This window comes from Mobula hypostoma, chromosome 2, assembly GCF_963921235.1.
Source record: "Mobula hypostoma chromosome 2, sMobHyp1.1, whole genome shotgun sequence".
Taxonomy (NCBI): domain Eukaryota; kingdom Metazoa; phylum Chordata; class Chondrichthyes; order Myliobatiformes; family Myliobatidae; genus Mobula; species Mobula hypostoma.
In genome coordinates this window covers 105,182,321-105,208,335 of record NC_086098.1, presented here as the reverse complement: position 1 = coordinate 105,208,335, position 26,015 = coordinate 105,182,321, and the positions used below count along the sequence as shown (strand labels likewise).

Sequence of the window (26,015 nt, the reverse complement as noted above, 5' to 3'; positions counted from 1 at the left end):
TTTTTTAAAACATATACAGGAGAAACTTTTTACCATATAAAGCATTGGCTAATATTATTACACACTAAATGCAATACAAGAATTGTTTATTTGTGAGCTCAAAGGAAATCATTGCCTTACACTAGTTAATGAAATTTTCTGGTGTAGTTTCTCTAAAAGCAACTGACAGGAAACAGTAAAGTCACATCTGTAACTCCACTAAACTGCAGTTACATGGCAATAAAGTTCTGAAAAATCTATTTAAATGCATTACTGTTCTGATGGGACTTTGCAGAAAGTTTCAAGGAACCAAAACTACTGAAGTTGCTATGAGTCATGCTTATGTCAAAGGGTTATTGTTTATGCAACCAACATATGAACAGCTAAGCCCTGAAACATTAAGAGAACAAACTTATTATCTGCCTCTGAAGAGTAAAAGTGGCTATTCTCTATGATTCAATTAAAATGAGCAAGTATCCTCTCTCTCAAACTCCTTTGCAATATTAAACACAATTTACTACAATTCCATCAGTGGGGTATGCTATGCAGATACTGCGGAACAAAGAAACTATGAATATTGTCTAGAAAATCTCCCTGAGAAGACTGTCTAAACCACCAAGCAGAATGCCTTATCATCAGATTTTACCAACAAGTACCAAACACGCTTGGCTGGCAATGAAGGATTACAGCCTTTCTGTATAGGCAAAATATCACCCAATATATGCTACCCTTAAGAAGGCTGCAGTGAAAAAGATACTGTCACCCACTTTTTTGCAGTTTGTGAACTTGAGAAGAGAGTATGGAGTTGGATGGATAAAATTCATGTTCCAATTCATCCCCAACAGCTGCATGAAAAGAAGCTCCTCAAATAATAGCAAAGGTGTATCACCCCAGTGGGCCACCAGAGTAGCATGATGCTATATTTATTTCTCTTTTTAAAAAAATTACATTGCTGAATGTAACACCTATTAATGTAAAAGTTTGTTGCACTGTTTCTTTCTAATTTTATTATGAACAAAGTTTAATTTTTATATTAAAAAATCAGGAAGTTGGATATAGATAATCAGAGTTTTAGAGCATAACAAAATATCACACTAGTTTATATTGAACATCATTATATACCAGCCTGCATTACTTAGACTAAGTGCCTGCTGCCATAATACAACTCGCAGGTCTTTGTTAAAGTGCATCAGTAAAGTACTAGTCAAAGTTGAAGTAAAAATTATCATCAAAGTACGTACATGTTACCAGATACGAACTTGAAATCCACTTTCTTGCAACCATTTGTAGGACAATAAAGATATAAAATACAATTTATGAAAAACTACACATAAACAAAGACCAACAACCAACGTGCAAAAGGAGACAAATTATGCAAATAAAAAAATCACATGAGAACATGAGTTGCAAAGAGTTCTTGAAAGTGAGTCAGTAGGTTGTAGAATCAGTTCAGAATTGTGGTGAGTGAAGTTATCTATGACTGTTCAGGAACCTAATGATTGTAGAATAATAACTGTTGCTGAACCTGGTGATGTGGCACCTAAAGCTTCTACAGCTCCTGCCCAATGGTGGCAGTCCCTGTGACGGACTGGGCTGCATCCAATATTTTCTGTCAGTTTCTCCATTCCTGGGGATTGGTGTTTCAACACCAGCCATGATGTATCCAGTTAGGATACTCTCCACTGTGCATCTGTAGAAGTTTGTTAAGGTATGCTGAATCTGTGTAAACTTGGAAAAAAGCAGGGGTGCAGTTGTGGCTTCTCTGGATGGCACTTACATGCTACTCCGAGCACAGATCAAAATGGTAACACCACAGAATTTAAAGCTACTGACCCTCTCCACCTCCAATTCCTGAATGAGGACTGGCTCATGGACCTCCAGCTCCTACCTCCTGTAGTCAATAATCAGCTCTTTGGTTTTGCTGACGTTGAGTGAGAGGTGATTGTTGTGGCACCACTCAACCAGACTTTCAATCTCCCGCCAATGTTGATTCATCGCTACCTTTGAGTCAGCCAACAGTGGTGTTGTCAGCAAACTCAAAAAAGGCACAGATGCTATCCTTAGCCACAGTTATAAGTACTTGGAGATAAACTTGACTTAATATGTTTGCTTCAATATATGGATTTTGTCCACACTATTTGTTTGAACCGAGAATACACTTTCTACCAAGTTGCTACATTACCAAATGTGATAAATACAACTAGTCACTTTTAATCAACTTTCATGGGAATGAGTGGGTGGAACAGGCGAGAAACAACATTAGCCACTCCAGGAGATTTAGTTAGAACATATGTGACACTAATCAGTTCAGCATTTCTTTGGACACTCCAGTGCAGATATTATATATACATATTTTCTAGATTATTACCTTTAACCATTATTGCAAAAATTTCCAATACTGTAACTTGATATTAAAAAACTGCCATCTGAAAAATGAGCATGTACTAATTTGTAGGTTTGGTTCCTTCTTCTTGGTTCTATTTTGATACTTTCATTGTTTTTATGTGAAACCATAATCAGATAGAATCTCTGTAAAATATTTAATAACAGCAGTGCAGCCAGACTTAATCCAACATGTACAATGTGGAAATCAGTCCAAAACAACTATGACATTAATCAGTGTAAGGTATTATAGCATCACTTACTAAATATAGCAAAAAACATTATCTGGCCTTTTTCCATGCAGTCAAATAAAACAGAACTTAAACATTAATTTTAAAACAAACAGCTACTTTTGTCTTCTACTTACATCGTCTCCATCTTTACACCATAAAGACATTAATTTTCATTTTGATCCACAGAACTCTCAAGTTTTGTGTGCCTATATTTATCCTACGTTTGTAGAAATAAACAAAATGGAAAGGTTTTCCAAATCTAAACCATGATTGTATAAAAGTGTGATTTGGCATAAGAACCCTAAAATAGGAACATTGATCCAAAAATAAAATATTAGTGATTCAGAAAATTTTATGAATAAAACAAAAATGCAAGAAATATTCCACAGACCAAGCAGCATTTGTGGATAGTGAAGCATAAAATATAATTCACATTAATTACTTTTATGAGTTTAGAACAAACCAGAAAATTTATTTTCATCTTGGAATAACCTCTGACAAATAATTACAACCAAAACAAACATTAAGATAATCTACAATTTAAAATGATCTTGTTTAAATATGCATGTGACAATAATCTCACATTGTGATCTGCTGAATTACTGGCAGAAATCACTCCAACATAACTAGGACAACTGTGCACTAGGACAGTTGACTAAGGCTACATCCACACTGGACTGGATAATTTTGAAAATGCCGGTTTCGAGTAAAAACGACAGGTGTCCACACGAGGCGTTTTTCAAAATATCTTTGTCCACATTAAAACGGATATTTGGGTGAACCTACTCCTACTGGGCATGTGCAGACACATCCACAGAAAACAAGCGAAGAGGAAATGGTATAATGTTTACGTTTCCGCTGCAGCATTGTGCTATTTCCATTGGTCAAAAACTAGAGTACCAACAACAGCGAAAGAAAGTTTTCAACAATGTCTTCGAGGAATACAAAGAAAGCCTCTGCTGGAAAAAGTAGACTGGACTTCTTCATTTAGACAGACAATGAAGTTGAGCTGTTTTCTGCGAGTTACAAACGACTACAAAGTCAGCAAAGCAGTGGAGAACATGGAGATGTTTAACTCCAAACAAGCTATTAACGTGGACAACAAAGTAAACAACACGCAGAAGCTGTCCTCTATCCAAGATCAACAAGAGAGTGGAATCTTCTGCCGCCAGACCTGCGCAGTAATTTCTGACATTAATATTTTTTAAAAGATTGACTCAAATCAAACCAATTTAGGGGATCTAGTCACAAAAGCTCACTTTACAATTTAACTCTCACGCCGTTCACACTGACTGCGTGCCACAACAGCCGTCTGCCACTGCTTGCACAGTACCAAGCAGAAGCAGAAAAAGCATTGTTGTAGTGGTGTTGTCGTGACAGCGCTTATAAGTATCTCCGTTTACCCCATCCACACTACAACACGCAATAATCGTTTTCAGATTTACACACTCTGGAGAGTGTTTTAGAAAAGCTCCGCTTTCAGGGGATGAAAACGCCCACACTACACCAGGTAATTTTGAAAACGAAGAGAAAAAGCTTTGTTTTCAAAATTACCCAGCGTAATGTGGATATAGCCTAAGTTTCCAAGTGAAGAAGACAGCACCACTTACAAACAGACCACTATGGTACCTTTTCCAGGAGGCCACATGGAAAATTTAAATTCAATGTTAATATTTGTCTGAACATATCTGCTGTGAAACATTAGTCTGCATTTTTTAAAAATCTATTTAACTAGCAAAGGACATCACAGAATCATTATCAAACAAAAATTGTATCAAGCCATACAAGTACATATTACTACAAAAAACACAAAAGCTTGGTCAAATAAACCTCCCAGGTTCTAACATCATTCCCACTCTCCCTCAACCTAATCTTCCTATCACCTGCCAGCTCTTGTTCTACCCTTCTCTCCACCATTTTAAACCAGCTATCATCCCTTTTTATCCCCAGTTCAGATAAAGGTCTTCACTGGAAATGCTGACTGTCCATGCTCTCCATAGATGGTACTTGACCCAATGAGTTCCTCTGAATCCATCCAGATTTCTGGCATCTGCATTCTCTTGTATCTCCTCTTAATCAGACACAGCTTAGTCAAATAAATAGTATAGCAATTAGGAAGAGGGTCAAGGGGTAGAGATGCATTTCTACCAAAGGAAGAAATATATCCTTCTCTTCCTTCCACTAGCCTGCAGGTTATTCCTGGGCAGGGTGTAGCACCTGTTTAGCAACACCCCCCACTCCACCCCCGATCAGGGTCACAAGAAGCCATGAAGCAGCTGGTGCTTATCACAAGTCCTGGTTATGTGACCACTAACATCAGACAATCTCTAAAGAGTATTGATAATGGCTGGGGTCACATGCCTTGTAAAGACACTGCCCAGAAGGAGGCATGGCAAACCACTTTTGCAGAAAAGGTAATGGCAAACCACTTCTGTAGAAAAATTTGCCAAGAACAATCATAGTCATGGAAAAATGATGAGCACGCATTTCATAAGACATGGCATATAACAAATGGACAAACAAAAGAAAGAAGAGACACATCTGGGAATGAATTCCAGGAATTAGGGCCTTGCCATTTTTAAAAAAAACAGCCAGAAGGGATGGAGTAATTAAATTCAATGATGATCAGGAAGACTGAGTTTGAGGAATTGTTTTGAAGTAAATTGCAGAAATATGGAGAGGTGAGGTTATAAAGCCATTGCTTAATCAGAAAAAAAGCAGATATCAGCAGGCAATGGAGGATAGATGAATAGGACATGAGCAGCAATGTTTCAGATCACCTCAAATTCTGGTAGAATAGAAAACTACAAAGTACATTGAAATAAACAAGATCAGAGATGATAAGGCCAAGGTTTAAATTTTATATATGCAAACATGTACACATTATATATATCAGCCCAATATGAATAAATGTTCAAGAACCTTTCCATTGAAATTCAACTTGAGCTTTTATATATAGTTAACATTCTCTTAAAATTTAAAGCATTTAAGTATTAGAATTAGTGATTCCCATTATTCCTGTTCTGAAATAATTAACCACAGACTCACACAGCATAGAAACAACCATTCGGACCAACATATCCATGCTGAACACAGGGAACCAATACTACATTGAGATCATCAGAGTCAAAGAGTGATACAGCACAGAAACAGACCTTTGAGCTCAGCATGTCCACGTTGACCTTTATGCACATTTTCATTAACCCCAAGCATCTATACGGAGCTACTCAAGAAGGCTGATCTTGAACTTGACGAGCCTTCTTAATGCCTGTCTCCTTGCTGCTATCACCAAGCACGAGGTCTAAAGCTTGAATTCCTGCACTACCAGGTTCAGAAACAGCTATTTTCCTACAAGCAACCTGCACATCCAAATCCTATTTCAGCAACAGAACACTAGGAGCCACCTACTGCACTACAATGGACTTGGCTCAGACTGACTGTGTCTTTCTTTTGCATTAAGGTTTATTTTTTCAATTTTTTTTTCCTCTCTCTTCACTGTCTTGAATAACTTACGTACAATTTATATTAAGTGTTGTTTGAAACCACGTGCCTGTGATCTGCTGTATTTCATTATACCTGTACCTCTCTATGATCATGCACATGACAATAAACTTGACTTGATTTGCTTGTATTTAGTCCACATCCTTCTAAACCTGTTTACCTGAATGCCTGTCTAAGTGTTAGTAAACATAGTAATTGTAACCAAGTCCACCACCTCTCCTGGCAGCATCTTTCAGATCTCATCCACTCATTGAGTAAAAAAAACTTTCCCCTCAAATCCATTTTAAAGTTCTTCCCAGCAACACACACAAAATGCTCGGATTTCCAGCATCTACAGATATTCTCTCGTTTGTGTTAAAATTCTTCCTTTCCCCTTAAACCTATGCCCTCATATTTTCTTCACCAGCTAAACTACCTGTATTGCCACATTCAAGAAACTATTGATTTGAACACCAAAATCCTTAAGTTCATCAATATTGCTTACCATCCATTTACTCTATATATTCTACTCCAATTTGATTTCCCATCAGAATTAAAATCCATCTGCTAATGCTCCATTCAGCTCTTCATCTGTTCTGAATATTGCTGTAGTCTTAGATAACTTTCTCTGGCATCCACAACATCAACTTTTGTGTCATCTACTTCTAGAATGCTTTTGACAAGGCGCCATATAACTGTCTTATCAGCAAAATTGAAACATATGGCAAAAAAGACATCATAGCACAGATATGAAGTTGACTAAATATTAGGCAACACAGTCATGATGAATGTCCTTTTTCAGATTGGAGCAAAGTGAATTGACTCATTTCCAAGGAACCAGTGTTGAGGTCAATGTGCCTCCATGTTTTTATATTGATTTCTATTAATGATCTAGCAAGCTACAATTTCTGAATTGGCAGATGTCACAACCATTGGCAGTACTGCCAACTATGAAGAGATCTGATTGGCTGCAGTAGGAAATAATCAAGCTGATGGAATGGGCAGGAACATGGAAGATGGAGTTTAACACAGAGAAATGTGAGGGGATGCACTTTGGTTTCAAGAGTAAAAGCCAAAATAGAATATAGTACTGCAGGAGTAAAAGGATGCATTTGGATTCAGGGCAGGTTGAGAAAGCAGTTTGTTAAGCAAACATAGTATAGGGCTCTATCAATGATCCGTGGAATCTTACTACAGAACAACTCTACCAAAAGCAAGGAAAATAACTTCTAATTTCAAAATCATGCCACAAAATCAATAACATTTACCACTACAACAATCCCAAAACTTCTAAAGCTTCTAACGGAGTGGAAATTTTTATGCTGTCTTTCCCTATATAAAAAGTGAAACAGCAGAAACTTATTTTCACTACCCAATTTACAATACAAAAATAAATTGTCTTATACTTTACGTATCCTTTAATATAAATTTTGAGTCACTCACCTTAATTCCAGGGATATGAGAAAAGAACGCTTCAGGACTCTGAGAATGATAGAGTGCTCCATGACCCACACACCCCCAAGGTGCTCGAATTGTTAAACTTCCACAATCAAATAAGTTCCCAGATCGATACCGATACTTTGCAGCTTCATTAACTATCTGAAAATAAAATATAGAAATAAACTTTAGATAATTAAGAGATGTGCAAGAACTAGAAAGTTCAGAACTACATTGACAGGGATATAATGAAAGTAAAGAAATTTGTGAAATATTTCTCTATATACCATGAATTTAGCCACTGGAAAGAACTAGAACCACTGAAATGAAGTTGATTTAAGTTTCAGAAATTACTCTCAATGCTGAATGGAACTGAGTGTAGTGTAAGAACTTGAGGTATAGATGTCAGCACAATATTCAGCTGTTGATAAGACGACAGCTAATTACAGGGCAGAATCTTTTATACTCTAACTTGTCGATGAAATTCATTCAAGACTTTATTTTTGAAGTGATCTTAAGGAAATGGTAATAGATTAGTAAGCAGCTAAAGGCCATTCAGTGATTGTTTAAGAGTTTTGTCCAGGATGCATCTTTTCTTATAGATGGAAGGCTGAGATGAAGGAATTGGTTGGCTTTGATGACAGAGTTCATCTGTGAAATGAGGTAACCATTATTTATAGGCCAGAGAGTAATGTGGCTTCATCATTATAGAAGAACTTGTCTATGTGGTCAAAGCAATATTGTTGACTCAGATAAGCTTCCGTGGGAACTGCATTCATGTAATATTAAAATGTGTTGGTAATGGGATTCAATTTTAAGGGATACCGTCCTAAAACATTCTGGGCATACTCACCCGGTTATGTCTACAGACGCTCATCCTTCTATTGCTTAACGGCACTCACAGCAGCAAGAACATTCTGGCGCATGATAATGACATGCACAATCTGACCATCAACTGATACTCTATTCACAACAAAGGTTGAGGAAAGGCCTATGAATTCAGCTTCAGTCTTGCGCTTCCAACAAAAACCAGCCTCTCATGAATGTGTTTGAAAATTATCCAAAATACTAACTTAAAAATTAGCAGAATCGTAATCATAGTCAGTGGGATATGCAATTTAAGATAATTAACAGGCAACTGCAATTGTTAGTAATACGCAATTCAATTTTTATGCTTTAAAAAACATTTAGCTAAAAGATTAGTTATGTAAGTTAATTTAAAGTGTTCCCTAAAATTTCAAGCTGCAATATTTGATAGCAAACTACATTGGCTACAATCCATCCCTTCACTGATCTTAACCATATATATAAATTACCACTAAGGACCCATTGTTCAATATTTACAACATCAGCCCTATTTTATAGCACAGAATATCATTTAAAATTATTTTATAAACAAACATACACATCTCTACTATCTAAAAGTAATATATAAATGTAGCCCCCCCCGGCCACCCTCAGGGTCGCTCGGCTCGCTGTCGTCTAGCGAAACAGTCTCGGCCCCGCCAAACTGGATAATTAGTTTGTGTGGATGCTGTGTGAGGTACCCCACCCCGCCCAAATAACAGACAATACACCAGATGCAGTTAAATGATTTACAGTTTATAGATATTACTGGAACTGTATAATTAAAAGAGAATAAAATATAAAAGGAAAATAAAAGACGCCACACTTATCAAAGTTCAATCTCTTCGTGCACAAAAACCGTTGGAGCTCAAGGACCTTCTTCTTCACCCTGCAACCCCCTTGGACCACCTCGACCGGCCGCCTGGGACCAACAACGGTGGTCGACCAGACGCTCCACACGAGTCCGTCTCCGTCTCCTCGCCGAACGTCCCGCTCGGGGTCTGACCCCATTAGCGGACTCACAGTACCTCGTCCATCCTCTGTCTTGCTCTCCCGCCTTCTGCCCCAAAACCCCGCGCATACAGTATCTTCAAATACACCAAAACCATAACAACTATCCCAATTGGTTAATAGCACTCTCTTATCACACACTAAAGCAAAAACAAACTGTTAGCGCAAACTTTCTCAGCGTTTAACACAACAAAGCCACATTCCCCAGATTAACATAACAAGGACGCCATTTTAATTAGCCTCCGCAGTAACATAAAAGTCGAAACCCCCTTACACTCTCCCCCCACCAAATAAAGTCATGTCCTTATGACTTCTAAATAACTTGCCAACCAGTCCAGCAGACACACAACACACACATACACAGACACACACACAGTGACAGTGCTCCCCAAACAGTGGACCTTACTCCCGTCCCACGGGCGCTACATAGGCCAACCTATCTGGGAGCTTCTTAACCCTCCGAGACCTTCGTACCCCCTCACCTAAACCCAAAAGGCTCAGACACTACTAGGGATACCTCGGACCTGCTTGCCAACTCCTCTCTCACTCAGGCCACCACTACAGCTCGGAGCCCCCTGTCCGGGGCCCTGCCTCTCCTCCTTCCTGATCCTGCCATAACTCAGACTGCCGACAGCTAGCCCTCCCCACTATACCTGACTCAGTGGAAGAAGGGCCAAAGGTCTCTTCCTCAATCACGGAGAAGTTAGCGAAAGGCAGCATGTTCCACATGTGCAGCACATCATCCTTCGAATCCATATCCTTCCTCATTCCCTCGATCGGTAGCTGCTGTTTAAGTTTCTCCAAACTGAAACATTTAGCCGGGGCTACCCCTTCAGCCTCCTGCAGTCGAGACGTCAGCTTCTTCGGGGATTCCTTCAACTCTCGCCACAGCCTCAGCAGTCCTGACTCAGGGTTCCTGGCCATCTCAATCTGGGACGCAGTTACCCCACCAGCTTCTTCCACCCTGACCTGAAAAGCAGCAGTTAAAGAATATTCAGCCTCCGGTTGTTTCTTCCTGAGGGCGTCTTCCAGGTCAACTTTCAGTTTTTCCACTTCATTTAAACTCGCAATAGTCACCTTCAGGTTCCTTTCAAGTGTCCGCCTCCCTTTTCCAAGATCTGTCCTCCATTTCTTCACCTCCTCGGGAGTGTAGTCAAACTCCCCTCCCTGGGCTCTCGGTTTTCTGTTGACCTTAGTCAAAACACTTCCTTGATCTTCCCCAACTTGTAAGTCTTCCAATCTGTTCTGAACGGACGTCTTGAGTTTCTACTGATCCCTTCGAAGGTGGGTCGTTGTTTCTTCTCACTGCATTAATTCATCAGTACATGACCGCAGTGCGGTGCAAATCCCCTCCCTTCCCTGTGTTTCATTCAGATTGACGACCTGGGTTTCCATCCCCCGGTCCACCACCGTCTGTCCCAACACCAGGAAGTTCAACTGGTATGTCAGGTCATTTTTCTCACATTGCACCAAACTCCTCTGGCCAAAAACTCATCCCCATTTGACACTTTGCTTCTGTCGCCCGGGCTCAGCCACTCGCCTCGCCTCATAGTCCCCCCAGGTGAATCCAAGCTCTAGGCGGTCATCCACATACGTCAAAACTCCACACACCTTCACTTCCCCCATGGTTTTCCTCATGCCCCGCGGGAAGGATGCAGGGGCTCCCGATATGCCCTTGGGCATCTTTTCGGATCGGAAGAATCCTAGGGAACTAGTAACGGCCATCTTCGGCTCAACAGCCGCACCCTCAGGATCTGGCAACATCCACTCCTCAGATGCAGCACATTAAACCACATCGCATAATCCACACACACGCTGCCTTCATCTTCCACGCCGCTAGGGTACATTTGCCGCGACCTCTCTCTCACTGAGGTGTCTTCAGCGGTCAACTCCCCTCCCTCATGGTGGTTCAGAGCGTCTACTAAGAGGGTCTCACCCTCAGCTACTTTCCCCAAGCCGTACCACCACTGGGTCTCGTTTAAATTCGGTACCGGCTCAAGGCTGCTACACACGTCCTCAGAAGCAACTCGACACGCTGGGTGCCCAGAAAATGCCTCCATGAACTCCAGGGTCATTAACCAATCATCGTCTTTTGGACAACTACTGCCACTAGTACCCAAAGTCTCTGGTGCCCTTGCGGTTGTCAAGGATAAATGCTTCAGACACCGGTTGTAAAACGAACTGTACAACAACTTGATCTGTGCCCCGGGGTGGAGGATAGGTTTAGCATCGCTTCCCTCTATCCATAGCGACACCCTGGGGTGTGGCCCCTCTAAGCCTTCAGGAATAGGGTCTTTTCCTTTCAGAAGTTCATTGGTTCATTGCTGGGAACGTGCTTCCCCAGAGACCCCAAGCCGTTCCCCCACTGGGCCTCCACTAAGTTTCCCAACACCTCTCTGATCAGCTGAACAACTGATCCCCTGAAATGATACCCCTGGCACTGCAAGCAATTTAGCCGCCCTCCTCGCCAGAGAAGACACACTGAAAACTTTCCCCCCTCTTTCAAATAACTGACAGCTGTCACTACGGTGTAAGTGAACCTGACAGCTCTAACACCGTCACCAGCCCGCCTACTCAAACTTTCAACCAATCCCTGTCGCTCTCCCTCAACCGAGCACTACCACTCATCTAACAACTGAGAGATCCGCTCCACCCACGTCTCGCACGCCTCCGCCCCTCTTGGGGTGGACACTATCCCAAACGCCAGGTGGAGCCTGCCAGAGCTAGAACATTTATTCGCAGACACTACGTCCAAATCAGACCACTCTTTCCTCTCTCTCCCAACAGCATGGGCAGCCTCGAGTTCCACCTCCAACTCGTCAATGTTAGTCTGAACTCAGACAAAGACCTCACCCACCACGCATACAGCAATCACCAGCAAATAACCCACAGAGACACACATTACAGATTTAAACAGGGTACCCACACAGCATACCAGCAGACTCAATTCCGGACAAAGCCCACACAATGTAGCCCCCCCGGCCGCCCTCAGGGTCGCTCGGCTCGCTGTCGTCTAGGGAAGCAGTCTCGGCCCCGTCAAACTGGATAATTCGTTTGTGTGGATCCTGTGTGAGGTACCCCACCCCACCCAAATAACAGACAATACACCAGATGCAAATAAATGATTTACAGTTTATAGATATTACTGGAACTATATAATTAAAAGAAAATAAAATATAAAAGGAAAATAAAAGGCGCCACACTTAATCAAAGTTCAATCTCTTTATGCACAAAAACCGTTGGAGCTCAAGGACCTTCTTCTTCACCCTGCGACCCCCTCGGACCACCTCGACCGGCCGCCTGGGACCAACAACGGTGGTCGACCAGACGCTCCACACGAGTCCGTCTCCTCGCCGAACGTCCCGCTTGGGGTCCGACCCCGGTCGGACCAAAACCATAACAACTATCCCAACTGGTTAATAGCACTCTCTTATCACACACTAAAGCAAAAACAAACTGTTAGCGCAAACTTTCTCAGCATTTAACACAACAAAGCCGCATTCCCCAGATTAACATAACAAAGACGCCATTTTAATTAGCCTCCGCAGTAACATAAAAGTCGAAACCCCCTTACATAAAACTAATGCATGATATAAAGTAATACATGACCATGACCACTTAATCACCAATTTTAAAAATCAAGCTTAATGGCCTATTGTATTCATTTCAGCGTAAGGGACTGTTCTAACTTTGCAGCTCTTGCATCTTTGTAGCAAGTGCTTATACAGATACCTTTTCACTGTATTAAGAGCACCTTCCTCCACCCACTCTTTCAAGCAATATTCCAAATCACCACCACTCAGCAAGCGACCATTGTTTTTCAAATTCCCTAAATCCTTCAGCCTATTTAAATGCATGGTACCTACATAATGAAAAATAGTACAATGAATTCTTACATTTCAAAATGATAATCTGTTCAAACTATATGACAAAGAAATAACTAAATACATAATTTAATGGGGGACACACACAAAATACTGGATGAACTCAGCACGTCAGGCAGCATCTATGGAAATGAATAAATAGTCAACGTTTCAGGTTGAGACCCTTCTTCAGACTGGAATTGTAGGGGAAAGATGCCAGATTGAAAACATGGAGGGAGGGGAAGGAGTACTAGCTAGAAGGTGATAGGTGAAGCTACATGAGTGAGAAAGGTAAAGGGCTGGACAAGACGAAATTTAAGTTCAATTGAAGCTGAAGTTGAAATTGAAATGGGCAAGTTCAATTGAAGCTGAAGGTGAAATTGAAATGGGCAAGTTGAAAAATGTTAAATTAATTCTTAGATTAAATTCTCTAAACAAACAAGTCTCAAAGCAAAATCTTAAACAATCCACCTTCCCCACCCCCATGGTATTGACCACAAAAAGCAGTTTTAAATTTAAAGTTCACCACCAAATAATAACAATAAATTATTGATATTTGGAAATAGGCCTTCACATAGCATTAATTTATAAAGCTTTTATAGGCACCATTTATGAGATTGCCTATACAAGTCGATTACAGAATTAACCAATTAACTATCATCTTTGCAAAAAGTTAATCCCACATTTTTTCTGCAGCTAAATACCAGAAAATAATAAAGCAATTGAAAAGCAATGTACTATCTGAGGTCAGTTTTGGCTTCATACAAATATTTTAAACTCACTGTTCTTCAGTTAATTTACCATATTATGAAGTGTGAGAAATTAGGACTTTTACATAAAAAATTATACTGCATTAAAAATCATGCAGAACAATGCAAGTCAATTTCTTTTATTCAATTTGTCACAATTATTGCATAGAGTGGACTCAACCCAAAGGAAAAATCACTCAAATCCTGCACTTAATTGTTTTCTAAACCTAAAAGCAAATATTTGTACAACGTGAATAAAAAAAGTAACAATGGAGATGTGTCACAATAAGAGTTTAAAATCACTGATAAATTTGAATAGCACAGTTGCTGTCACTACTTCACAGATTATGGTATCTCTGTTGTGTTGCCCTTAAGGCATTTATTTCACTTTATTGGGTCTACACTTTAAATGATTTGTTTGTAACTATTTTCTAGTTAAAGTTAAAGGTTGATAATTAAGTTACAGTACAACAAAGGCAAATTCATTGTCTACAGTATATCACGGCATGTGATGACGTCAACTCCAGTTTTGCCGCGTCTTGTGTGGAACCTCCGGTTCGGGAAGGTGTGAAGGTGGGTGCCATGCATGCAGCATGATCGTGAAGAGCTCCGTTCCTACCCACAAAGAAACATTATGGAAGCAACGCCATAAGTTCATAAGAAAGTATTTGAAGTAAAAATATTAACACGATTTCTGTTAAGGAAGCGGCGGTTTGGGTGGCACACGTGCCAGCTTTTCAATTTCAAACGCGGGGTGGGCTCAGGCCCGGCGGTGGTTTGACAGGACCCTCCTCATTCCCTACTCGGGGCGGCTGGAGATACTCGCTAAAAGAAGAGAGAACGGGTGGTCTCCAGAATGAAACAGATGATGTGTATGTTTGTATTTTTTTATCAACAGTTTTCACCATACGATGTTAATGTGGAAGAGTGCACAGTAAATGGTTAACCTTACTACGACTCTGTCTTCATTGGCTCCGGTTTAACTTGATGTTTATCAGAGTTTCAACACATTGCACGAGAATACTACGTCTATTATGATGGAAAAATAATCAAATACACAATAAAAGCACAAGTAAATGTGAAAGTTAAATTTCTCTGACATGCTTTAGAAATCAACATGGTTAATTCACAAATGAGTTTGAAATATAATAAACTAAACCAGAATAAAAATTAGAAAATCTACTGTAATTGTGGTAACAGCATTTACATACCTGATCAAATGCTGGAAAGATATAATCAGCGAACTGTATTTCTGCAATAGCTGTAGCTCCTGTAACCGCTAACCCAATTCCAAATCCCACAATACCTTGCTCACAGAGAGGAGTATTAAACACTCGTTCCTTTCCTAAGACAAAATAAAACAAATATTTTATTAAGGTGCAAGATAAATAATGACCAAGAAACAGTAAAATGCCCAAGAATTAAACTGATGCTTAATTAAATCTAAATTACAATTTGTAAAATACCATTTAAAAACATCATAAAAGCAAAATAATATTAAACATTTTGTTTAAACTCATTCAGAAGACAGTTTCAAGTTATCTTAGTTTTTAAAATACAAAAGGCAAAATTGGCCTTTTTCCAAAGTGATTATCTCAATAAATTTTTGATACTCAGAGCTTAATCAGATTAACAATTTGACAAAAAAAGAAAACTTGATCCATCACATACTGTGAAAACTACATTCACAAGAAATTAAAACAAAGAGGCTCTGTTATGTTACTCTTTTAACCTAATTCTGGGCTTTTGATTCATTCACCTTTAATGTGATGCAAAAATGTATTTTAATTGTGATCTTTAAAAAAAATATTTATGGTACCAATTCCAACAATTGATGGAAATCTGAATTGGAAATACAAAACAACTGTAAATTTCTACAGAAAAGTCTCCATGCAAAGAAAGATTCAACATTTTACATCAATGACATGCGAACTGTAGAAACTGAAATATTCATTCTCGCTCCACAAATGCCATGTAATCTGGTAAGCATTTCCAACATTTTCAATTCATGTTGCTGGAATTACAATGCTTTCTCTAACCACACTCTAAATTAAGCCATGTGCTTAAGATGAGCATTTATTCTGAGTCCTGCTGCCCAGTTTCCAGTTACGGGTGGGATTTTTAAATGGAGAACTGCTTTGCAAGTCACCAGCCCTTTTTATATCATTAAGGTCAAACTGTAAGACAACTGATCAGATTGAGAAAATTTAAAAATTCTGGTATTTACCAGCTGCAGTGTTCTTACAACCAATGGAACATTTCAGTGATCTGGCATAGTCTACTACTTGCTTCTCAATATAAAACCCAGAATTCATGTTTTTTTCAAGCTCTAACTGATCTGCTTGATTGAGCAGTACAGGTGTCCCCCGCTTTTCGAACGTTCCCTTTACGAAACCTCACTGTTACGAAAGACCTACATTAGTACCCTGTTTTCCCTTTCAGGTGTTTTCACTGTTACGAAAAAAAAATTCAGCACGCGATAAAAGGCAGCGCGCCCTGAGCAGCTGCTCTCACCCGGATTCGGAACTGTTTTGCTTTAACACGTGCCTGTAAGCAGCCGTTTGCAAGGTGAGTTCTATGGTATCGGAAAAGCCTGAAAGAGCTCGTAAGGGTGTTACAACTTAGCGTAAAACAAGACATAAATAAGCGTTTTGATCGTAGTGAACAAAGTAAGGACACGTGAGTTTGGCTTGTGGAAGCTGATGAACATGATATTGAAGAGGTTTTGGCATCCCATCACCAAGAACTGACAGATGAAGAGCTGATGCAATTGGAAGAAAAAAGGATAACAATGGAAACCAGATGAGTAATGATAAAGTACGACTTTAATTTTGAAAGGGTACGTCAGTTTAGGGGATATTTGCAGGATGGTTTGAGTCCTTATTAAAGAACTGTGTGATAGAAAAATGCGCGAGGTTCAGCAGTCAAGCAAGCCTTCCACATCAGCCACAGCAGACGATGAACCTCGACCTTCGACATCGAGGCAGGCAGAGATAGAAGAAGATGAGCTGCCTGCTCTAATGGAAACAGGTGACGAGGTGACACCCCAGTGTCCCACCACCCAACACCCAGGCCACGGACAGATACCGATTTGCGGAGAATGCAGCTGTAGCCAGGAGGCACACAGCACATCTTTAAGAAAAAAGCCGAAATAAACATGCTAATTAATTAGGTGCCGCCGACACGTAATTGTCGGCCCAGATCAGAGACGACACAATCGGAAATCAGCACTGATCTGGGCCGACAATTACAGGCGGCACCTAATTAATTGGCATGTTTGTTTCGGTTTTTTTCTTAAAGATGTGCTGTGTACCTCCCGGCTACCGCTGGACCCCTGCGTTCTTTGTGGCAATGTATCGTTCAGCGGCCCAGAGGGTGGGGGCCACTGCACCACCCAAACTCCGACAAGTCTAACACACCATCATCAGTGTGCTCGGCAAGCTGTCTTCCCGATTCCCGTAAGTGATACTACACTGTACATACATTATTTCTACTCTATATAGGCTATGTATTTTTACGTGTTATTTGGTTTGATTTGGCAGCTTCATAGCTTAAAGGTTACTGGAGAGCGCTTGCGCGTTTCTGCCGAGAGCGCTTGCGTGAGATTTTCTGCCGACGGCGCTTGCATGCGATTTTTGCTACGGAAAGCAGTGCAGTAATGATTGTGGAAAAGTATTTCTACTTTATATAGGCTGTGTATTTATCATATCATTCCTGCTTTTTCTATGTGTTACTGTTATTTTAGGTTTTACGTGTTGTTTGGCATGATTTGGTAGGTTATTTTTGGGTCTGCCAACGCTCACAAAATTTTCCCATATAAATAAATGGTAATTGCTTCTTCGCTTTATGACATTTTGGCTTACGAACCATTTCATAGGAACGCTCTACCTTCGGATGGCAGGGAAAACCTGTATAGTCACACTGACACAAACTACTTGATTCAATAATTAATGCAACAAACATGAAATTCAGCATATGAACTTCCTAAATAAATAATTCTTTAAATTGTTTCCTTCCTCAGCAAAATAGCTGCTGCTTTGCTGTACAAGTAATATCAGCAAATGAGAAGGATTAGTGTTTCAACACAAGTAGTTCCCCAAATATATAATAATTTGTTTAGGAATAAGGAGGGCATCACATTTTCTTTCAATAGTACCATTCTTATAAAACACCATCCAAAATGTACATAAAAGCTAAGTAAACATGCTTCTTTAATATGCTTGAAAATCAAAAACCACATCTTATAATGGCTTCCTGTACAAACTTATAGGCAATTGAAGAAAAAAGTATTTTAAAAAATATTATACTGTAATTATAATCTGCTCTTAAATAAAACTCAAGTTTATTTCAACAAAATTAGGGTGGCTTCAATATACAGTAAAAGTCATTAAGTAATAATTTAAAAGTAAAGCCATTGTAAACTTTCTAAATCAATCTTGAACCAAAACTTTGCATTGTTTTTTTCATACTCCAAGTCATTAATTTGGTAATGAACTTACATATTTCTGATGTCTGTTCAGCCTGTCATGGATCTAACTCAACAGCAGTCAACTTTTCTTAAGAGTTGTTGATGATCACAAAATACTTAAAATTTTAGGACTGCATTTGCATCTTGTCTAAAGATTAATTAAGGTGTTGCTTACTTAACTCTGAAAGTAATAATCTACATATCCGAAACAGTAACATATGCTTTCTTGTTCAATCCCTAAAAATAAGTGTGCAAATGTAGAACAAACATAAAAATTGTTTCTAAACACATGCAATTAAAAAAATTGCTGCAGAATGTGAGATAGCAAGCTCTCATTTATTGCCCCCAACTTATACTGACAATACAGTGTGAGCCTCCACCATCCTATTGTTTATACTGCTATAGTCCTGTGGGGTACAAGTTGCAGGATTCAGATTCAATGATATTGATAAAGTGAGCAATATATACTCAAAATATGACTCATGTAATCTGCTAAAAGAAAATTAACAGAGAATTAATAGTGGTCATCATTTCATCACCCCTTCTGCATGTCCTGGATCAGGTGCAGAGTATTCTGCAGGGAGAGATTGAACAGCCAGAGGTCTTAGCACACGTTGGGACCAATGACATAGGCAGAAAAAGGGAGGAGGTCCTGAAGAGAGAATTCAGGGAGTTAGGTAGGAAGCTGAAAAGCAGGACCTCCAGGGTAGTAATCTCAGGATTGCTGCCTGTGCCATGTGCTAACAAACTCAAAAATAGCATGATCAGGCATATTAATGCATGGCTGAGAGACTGATGTAGAGACCAAGGCTTCAGATTCCTGGATCATTGGGGCCTTTTCTGCGGGAGGTACGACCTGTACAAAAAGTACGGGTTACACCTGAACCCAAAGGGGTCCAATATCCTAGCAGGCAGGTTTAAACAGAGCTGTTAGGAAGGGTTTAAACTAATTTGACAGGGGGATGGGAACTGGAGTGATAGGGCTGAGGAAGGGGAAAACAGAAATAAATCAAAGATAGCATGCAACTGAGATGATAGAAAGGACAGGCAGGAGATGAGGCATAATCACAGTCAGTGGGACGAGTTACAGGGCAATAGAGGCTTGATGCAGTTAAAACAGAAACCTACTGCAATTTTTTGAGGAAATTACAAGCAGAGCAAACAAAGGAGATGCAGTAGATGTGGTGTACTTGGAGTTTCAGAAGACCTTTGACAAGCTGCCACACATGAGACTGCTTACAAGGATAAGAAACCATGGAATTACAGGGAAGTTACTAGCATGGGTGGAGCATTGGCTGATCGGCAGTAAACAGAGAGTGAGAATAAAAGGATCCTATTCTGGCCGGCTGCCCGTTTCCAATGCAGTTCCACAGGGGCCAGTGTTGGGATAGCGGCTTTTTATGATGTATGTCAATGATTTGGACTATAGTATAAATGGATTTGTGGTTAAGTTTGCCAATGCTACAAAAATAGGTAGAAGAGCAGGAGAGACTTAAGATAGTTTAAGGGAACGGGCAAAGAAGTGGCAAATGAAATACAATGTTGGAAAGTGTATAGTCATGCACTTTGATGGAAGAAATAAACAAGCAGACTATTATAAAGATGAGGAGAGAATTCGAAACGCAGACATGCAAAGGAACTTGGGAAGAGTCCTTGTGCAGAATACCCTAAAAGTTAACCTCCAAGCTGAATCGGTGGTGAAGAAGGCGAATGCCATGTTGGCATTCATTTCTAGAGGTACAGATTATAAGAGCAGGGACGTGATGTTCAAGCTCTATAAGACACTCATGAAACCACACTTGGGAGTATTGTGTGCAGTTTTGGGCTCCTTATTTTAGAAAGAATATACTGACATTGGAGAGGGTTCAAAGCATATTCACGAGAATAATTCCAGGAATGAAAGTGTTAAAAGGCCTGAACAGATTAGATAGGGTAAAGTTATTTCCCAGGGTAGAGGAGTCTAGGACAAGAGGGCAAAACTTCAGGATTGAAGAACGTCCATTTAGAACAGCGATGCGGAGAAATTACTTTAGTCAGAGGGTGGTAAATCTGTGGAATTTGTTGCCACGAGTGGCTGTGGAGGCCAAGTCATTGTGTATATTTAAGGCAGAGATAGGTAGATTCTTGATTAGCCAGGAAATCAAAGGGTATGAGGGGAATGCAGGGGAGTGGGGATGACTGGAAGGATTAGATCAGCCCATGACTGAGTGGCGAGGCAGACTCAACGGGCCAAATGGCCTACTTCTGCTCCTACATCTTATGGTCTCATGTCAACTGATGTGACCTTGCATTGAAGGAAAAGTTTTGGTCTTTGGAGAGAAGGGGTCAGATTATAGGAATTTTTTTTAGTACAGTTAGCTGCCTCCCAGAAAAATAGGCACAGGCCAGGCAGAAGTCAAACACACACAGAAGCTAAGTTTGGCCACCTTGGAACTGATGAAAACAACCATTTATAAATTTGTCAAAACTATACCAATGATTCCATAAAAATATATTTAAAGAAAACTTGCACATTTAAAGCACTTTCCATCCTTAAACATCTCAACCACTTCATATAGTTAATTACCTAGCAAATATAACGAAGTACATCTAAAGATAGAAAAAAAACTTAATTATTACCTAAATTATTCCAAATGATTTGCCAAAGGATGTCAATATGCCTCCTCAATTTGTTCAATGATAATCATGATTTTACGTCTACTGAAAATAATTTTCCAAATACTTCAACAGCTTAAAACTCTTAGAACTATACAATATGTCAACTCCAAAATCTGTCTCTTGGTGCACTTCATCAGGAACCCTATAATTTAAAATACATGAGTCAAGTTTTCCTGAAGTTCTAATGCATTAACTCTTCTCAGAATCCAAATTGTCTCTGACTTCTACACACAAGAAGCTTCACTGAGAATGAGGATCCTGTGAAATGCCTTCACAAATATCACCTCACACACATCCAAGTGTTGTCTAAATAAAAGTACATTTCTGACACACTGCATCTTCATATGCTAAAGAACATAAGTCAATTAGATCAGTGGTCCCCAACCACCGGGCCACAAAGCACGTGCTACCGGGCCACAAGGAAACGATATGCGTCAGCTGCACCTTTCCTCATTCCCTGTCATGCACTGTTGAACTTGAACGCACGTGAGGTCATCACTCGGGCATTAACCTGCAACTACTCCATGAGTAAAAAAGAAACGTCGCTTGAGAGTTTCTTTGGAAGAGATGGTAAAGGACATAAAAGGCCTAACGATGATAACACAGAGACAGCTGAGGCCGAGACTGAAAAAAAAAGAAAGCTTCCTTCAACAGAAAATATGATGAGTCATACTTCAAGGCATTCTTCAATTAGGTGAAGAAAAAAAGGATGACAGGAGTGAAGGTAGGACCGATTAGAGATAAAGGTGGGAAGATGTGCCTGGAGGCTGTGGAAGTGAGCGAGGTCCTCAATGAATACTTCTCTTCGGTATTCACCAATGAGAGGGAACTTGATGATGGTGAGGACAATATGAGTGAGGTTGATGTTCTGGAGCATGTTGATATTAAGGGAGAGGAGGTGTTGGAGTTGTTAAAATACATTAGGACAGATAAGTCCCCGGGGCCTGACGGAATATTCCACAGGCTGCTCCATGAGGCGAGGGAAGAGATTGCTGAGCCTCTGACTAGGATCTTTATGTCCTCGTTGTCCACGGGAATGGTACCGGAGGATTGGAGGGAGGCGAATGTTGTCCCCTTGTTCAAAAAAGGTAGTAGGGATAGTCCGGGTAATTATAGACCAGTGAGTCTTACATCTGTGGTGGGAAAGCTGTTGGAAAAGGTTCTTAGAGATAGGATCTATAGGCACTTAGAGAATCACGGTCTGATCAGGGACAGTCAGCATGGCTTTGTGAAGGGCAGATTGTGTCTAACAAGCCTGATAGAGTTCTTTGAGGAGGTGACCAGGCATATAGATGATGGTAGTCCAGTGGATGTGATCTATATTGATTTTAGTAAGGCATTCGACGAGGTTCCACATGGTAGGCTTATTCAGAAAGTTAGAATGCATGGGATCCAGGGAAGTTTGGCCAGGTGGATTCAGAATTGGCTTGCCTGCAGAAGGCAGAGGGTGGTGGTGGAGGGAGTACATTCAGATTGGAGGATTGTGACTAGTGGTGTCCCACAAGGATCTGTTCTGGGACCTCTACTTTTCGTGATTTTTATTAACGACCTGGATGTGGGGGTAGAAGGGTGGGTTGGCAAGTTCGCAGACGAACAAAGGTTGGTGGTGTTGTAGATAGTGTAGAGGATTGTCAAAGATTGCAGAGACATTGGCAGGATGCAGGAGTGGGTTGAGAAGTGGCAGATGGAGTTCAACCCAGAGAAGTGTGAGGTGGTACACTTTGGAAGGACAAACTCCAAGGCAGAGTACAAAGTAAATGGCAGGATACTTGGTAGTGTGGAGGAGCAGAGGGATCTCGGGGCACATGTCCACAGATCCCTGAAAGTTGCCTCACAGGTGGATAGGGTAGTTAAGAAAGCTTACGGGGTGTCAGCTTTCATAAGTCGAGGGATAGAGTTTAAGAGTCACGATGTAATGATGCAGTTCTATAAAACTCTGGTTAGGTCGCACTTGGGAGTATTGTGTCCAGTTCTGGTCGCCTCACTATAGGAAGGATATGGAAGCATTGGAAAGGGTACAGTGGAGATTTACCAGGATGCTGCCTGGTTTAGAAAGTATGCATTATGATCAGAGATTAAGGGATCTAGGGCTTTACTCTTTGGAGAGAAGGAGGATGAGAGGAGACATGATAGAGGTATACAATAAGAGGAATAGATAGAGTGGATAGCTAGCGCCTCTTCCCCAGGGCACCACTGCTCAATACAAGAGGACATGGCTTTAAGGTAAGGGGTGGGAAGTTCAAGGGGGATATTAGAGGAAGGTTTTTTACTCAGAGAGTGGTTGGTGCGTGGAATGCACTGCCTGAGTCAGTGGTGGAGGCAGATACACTAGTGAAGTTTAAGAGACTACTAGACAGGTATATGGAGGAATTTAAGGTGGGGGCTGATATGGGAGGCAGGGTTTGAGGGTCAGCACAACATTGTGGGCCAAAGGGCCTGTACTGTGCCGTACTATTCTATGTTCTATGTTCTATACATGAAATATGGCTTTATTGCCACCAGTGACTCGCACACTCCAAGCCCCACGTGTGATATGTGGAGACAAGCTGTCTAATGAGGCAATGAAGCCCTCAAAACTACTTCGAAACCTTGAGTCCAAGCACCCTGCACTTAAAGACAAACCTGTTGAGTTTTTTGAGTGGGAAAAACGTCAGCAAGTGGGACAGAAGCAAGTACTGAGAGCCACCTCCTCCACAAATGCTGCTGCTCTGAGAGCATCATACTTAGTGGCTAGCCGTATTGCTAAGGCTAAGAAGCTTTTCACTGTTGGTGAAGAATTGATTCTACCTACTGCCAAGGACATGTGCCGTGAACTGTTGGGAGAAGCTGCAGCTAACAAGATGGCACAGGTTTCTCTTTTAGCTACCACAGTTTCAAGGAGAATTGATGACATAGCGGAAGACATCGAAGCACAGCTGTTGGAACAGCTTTACGAGTCCAGTTTCACTACCCGAGTCAAAGAGGTTGCTCCTGAATGCCAGTCTACACACTGTGTCACACACTGGGAAATGCAGGCTAGCCGAAAAATGTCACCTGATCTTAACAGTGTATTGAGTGACGTTGTTCAAGTTATCAATCACATCAAAGCAAAAGCCATTAACTCACGACTGTTTGAGCAGCTTTGCGTGGAAATGGATGCAGAGGGAGTGCCCAGGCCAGTGTTTTTGAGTTAAGAGAGCAGCTATAGAGATTTCTTTCAAGAAAAAAGTCACCACTGGCAGCACACTTCAGTGACGAGGAGTGGATAGCAAAACTCGCTTATCTGTGTGATATCTTCAACCTGCTCGATGAACTCAATTTGTCACTTCAGGGGAGAATGACAACTGTCTTCAAGTTGGCAGATATAGTGTCTGCTTTCACAGCCAAACTGGAACTGTGAGGACGGCAAATGGACAGGGTCATATTTGACGTTTCCAAAATTAGCCAGGAATTTGGGAGAGACTGAGGCTCACAGCTGGTGCGCGTACACCTATCTTCGCTGTTGACTGAATTCGAGCGTTACCTCCCAACCTCAAAAGACCCAAGACATGTAAAGGAATGGGTCCGTGACCCATTTCTGAACGTCCCCGGTGAATCAATAATGTCAGCACGGAAAGAAGATCAACTCCTCGAGCTTGCAAATGACGACGGGCTGAAAAGTATGTTTGACATAACATCTCTGCCGGCATTCTGGATCAAAGTCAAGGCCGAATATCCTGAGATAGCCACGAAAGCACTGAAAATGTTGCTTCCATTTCCAACATCATATCTCTGCAAAGCGAAGTTTTCTGCAATGAATGCAACGAAAACTAAATTGTGGAATAGACTGGACATAAGGAACCCCCTTATGACTTATAATTGACTTATCACTATATTCATGCGAGGAAAATATGCGCTGTGTTTAATATTAAGTTCGTTAGATAAACCCTTTTAGAAACGAAATTGAGTGTATTAGCCACTGATAAGTGACTTATAGTTGACTTATCACCTATATTTCAGTCGTGATTAACCACCATCCCCCCACCCCCCCCGATTGGCAAGAATATTGTGAATATTAAGCTGGTCCACCGTGCAAAAAAGGTTGGGGACCCCTGAATTAGATTGCCACACTCTCCTATTTGTTATAACAGAATTCCAGTCCAGTTTTGATGAAAAATGAAAACTGAAATAATAAATATTACTACTATTGATTTAAATAAAGACTAAATTATAAAAATAAAGATTACAAGAAGTTTACCTTCTCCTTTGCTTCCTAACTCCATACAAATCATGATTCAAATTACTGAACCCACCAGAGACATAATCCCAATGTATACAGGTGTCAGACAAATCTGCATGATCACTCCAACTCCACTCTTGATCTTCCTTGCCGCATTATTGCACCTCTGCTCCAAAAAGGTTCCAGCTGAAGCTGAGCTAATCATTGAAAGGAGATAAAAGGTTTAATCTCCCTCATCTCCATCCCACAAGCAAGGTCACTCCAACCCAAGTCTTTAAGCTGCAGCATGAAAAAGATATGTACATACCTGCAAATTTGGAAGCCAAACTCCAGACAGCACTGAGCTATTGGTTGAAGTATACAGTAGAATGAGCCCTAGAATATACATTAATAAAGCATGGATCCTCCATCAAACAGGTCCTACGTAGAACAGAGCAAGTTCTTCAGACCACCACATCTGAGACAACAGTGATACCAATCCAAACTAAATCATATCTGCTTACACATAGTCTCTATCCCTCTATTCTCTGCCTGTTCAGGTGTACATCTAAATTCCACTTTAGCATTGTCATCATATCTAGGAAGATGCAGGGTATAATATAAACAGAAAAGCTGAAAAATATGGCAAACTACCAATCTTTCCTTGCACAAATGAAGAGAAAATGGTGTTAATGATAGCTGCCAAAGTACTTCAAGAAAGAAATGCACAAA

General features: G+C 40.5%; 1 protein-coding gene across 1 annotated transcript in view; it reads right to left on the bottom strand.

The window, feature by feature from the left end:
* Positions 1-26,015, bottom strand: part of bckdhb (branched chain keto acid dehydrogenase E1 subunit beta) — a 254,524-nt gene that overhangs the window by 185,703 nt on the left and 42,806 nt on the right. The window contains exons 4-5 of the mRNA XM_063040340.1: positions 15,192-15,325; positions 7,518-7,673 (exon numbers count right to left, since the gene is read on the bottom strand). Coding sequence (XP_062896410.1) covers positions 7,518-7,673; positions 15,192-15,325 — 290 coding nt within the window. The remainder of the gene's footprint in view (positions 1-7,517; positions 7,674-15,191; positions 15,326-26,015) is intronic.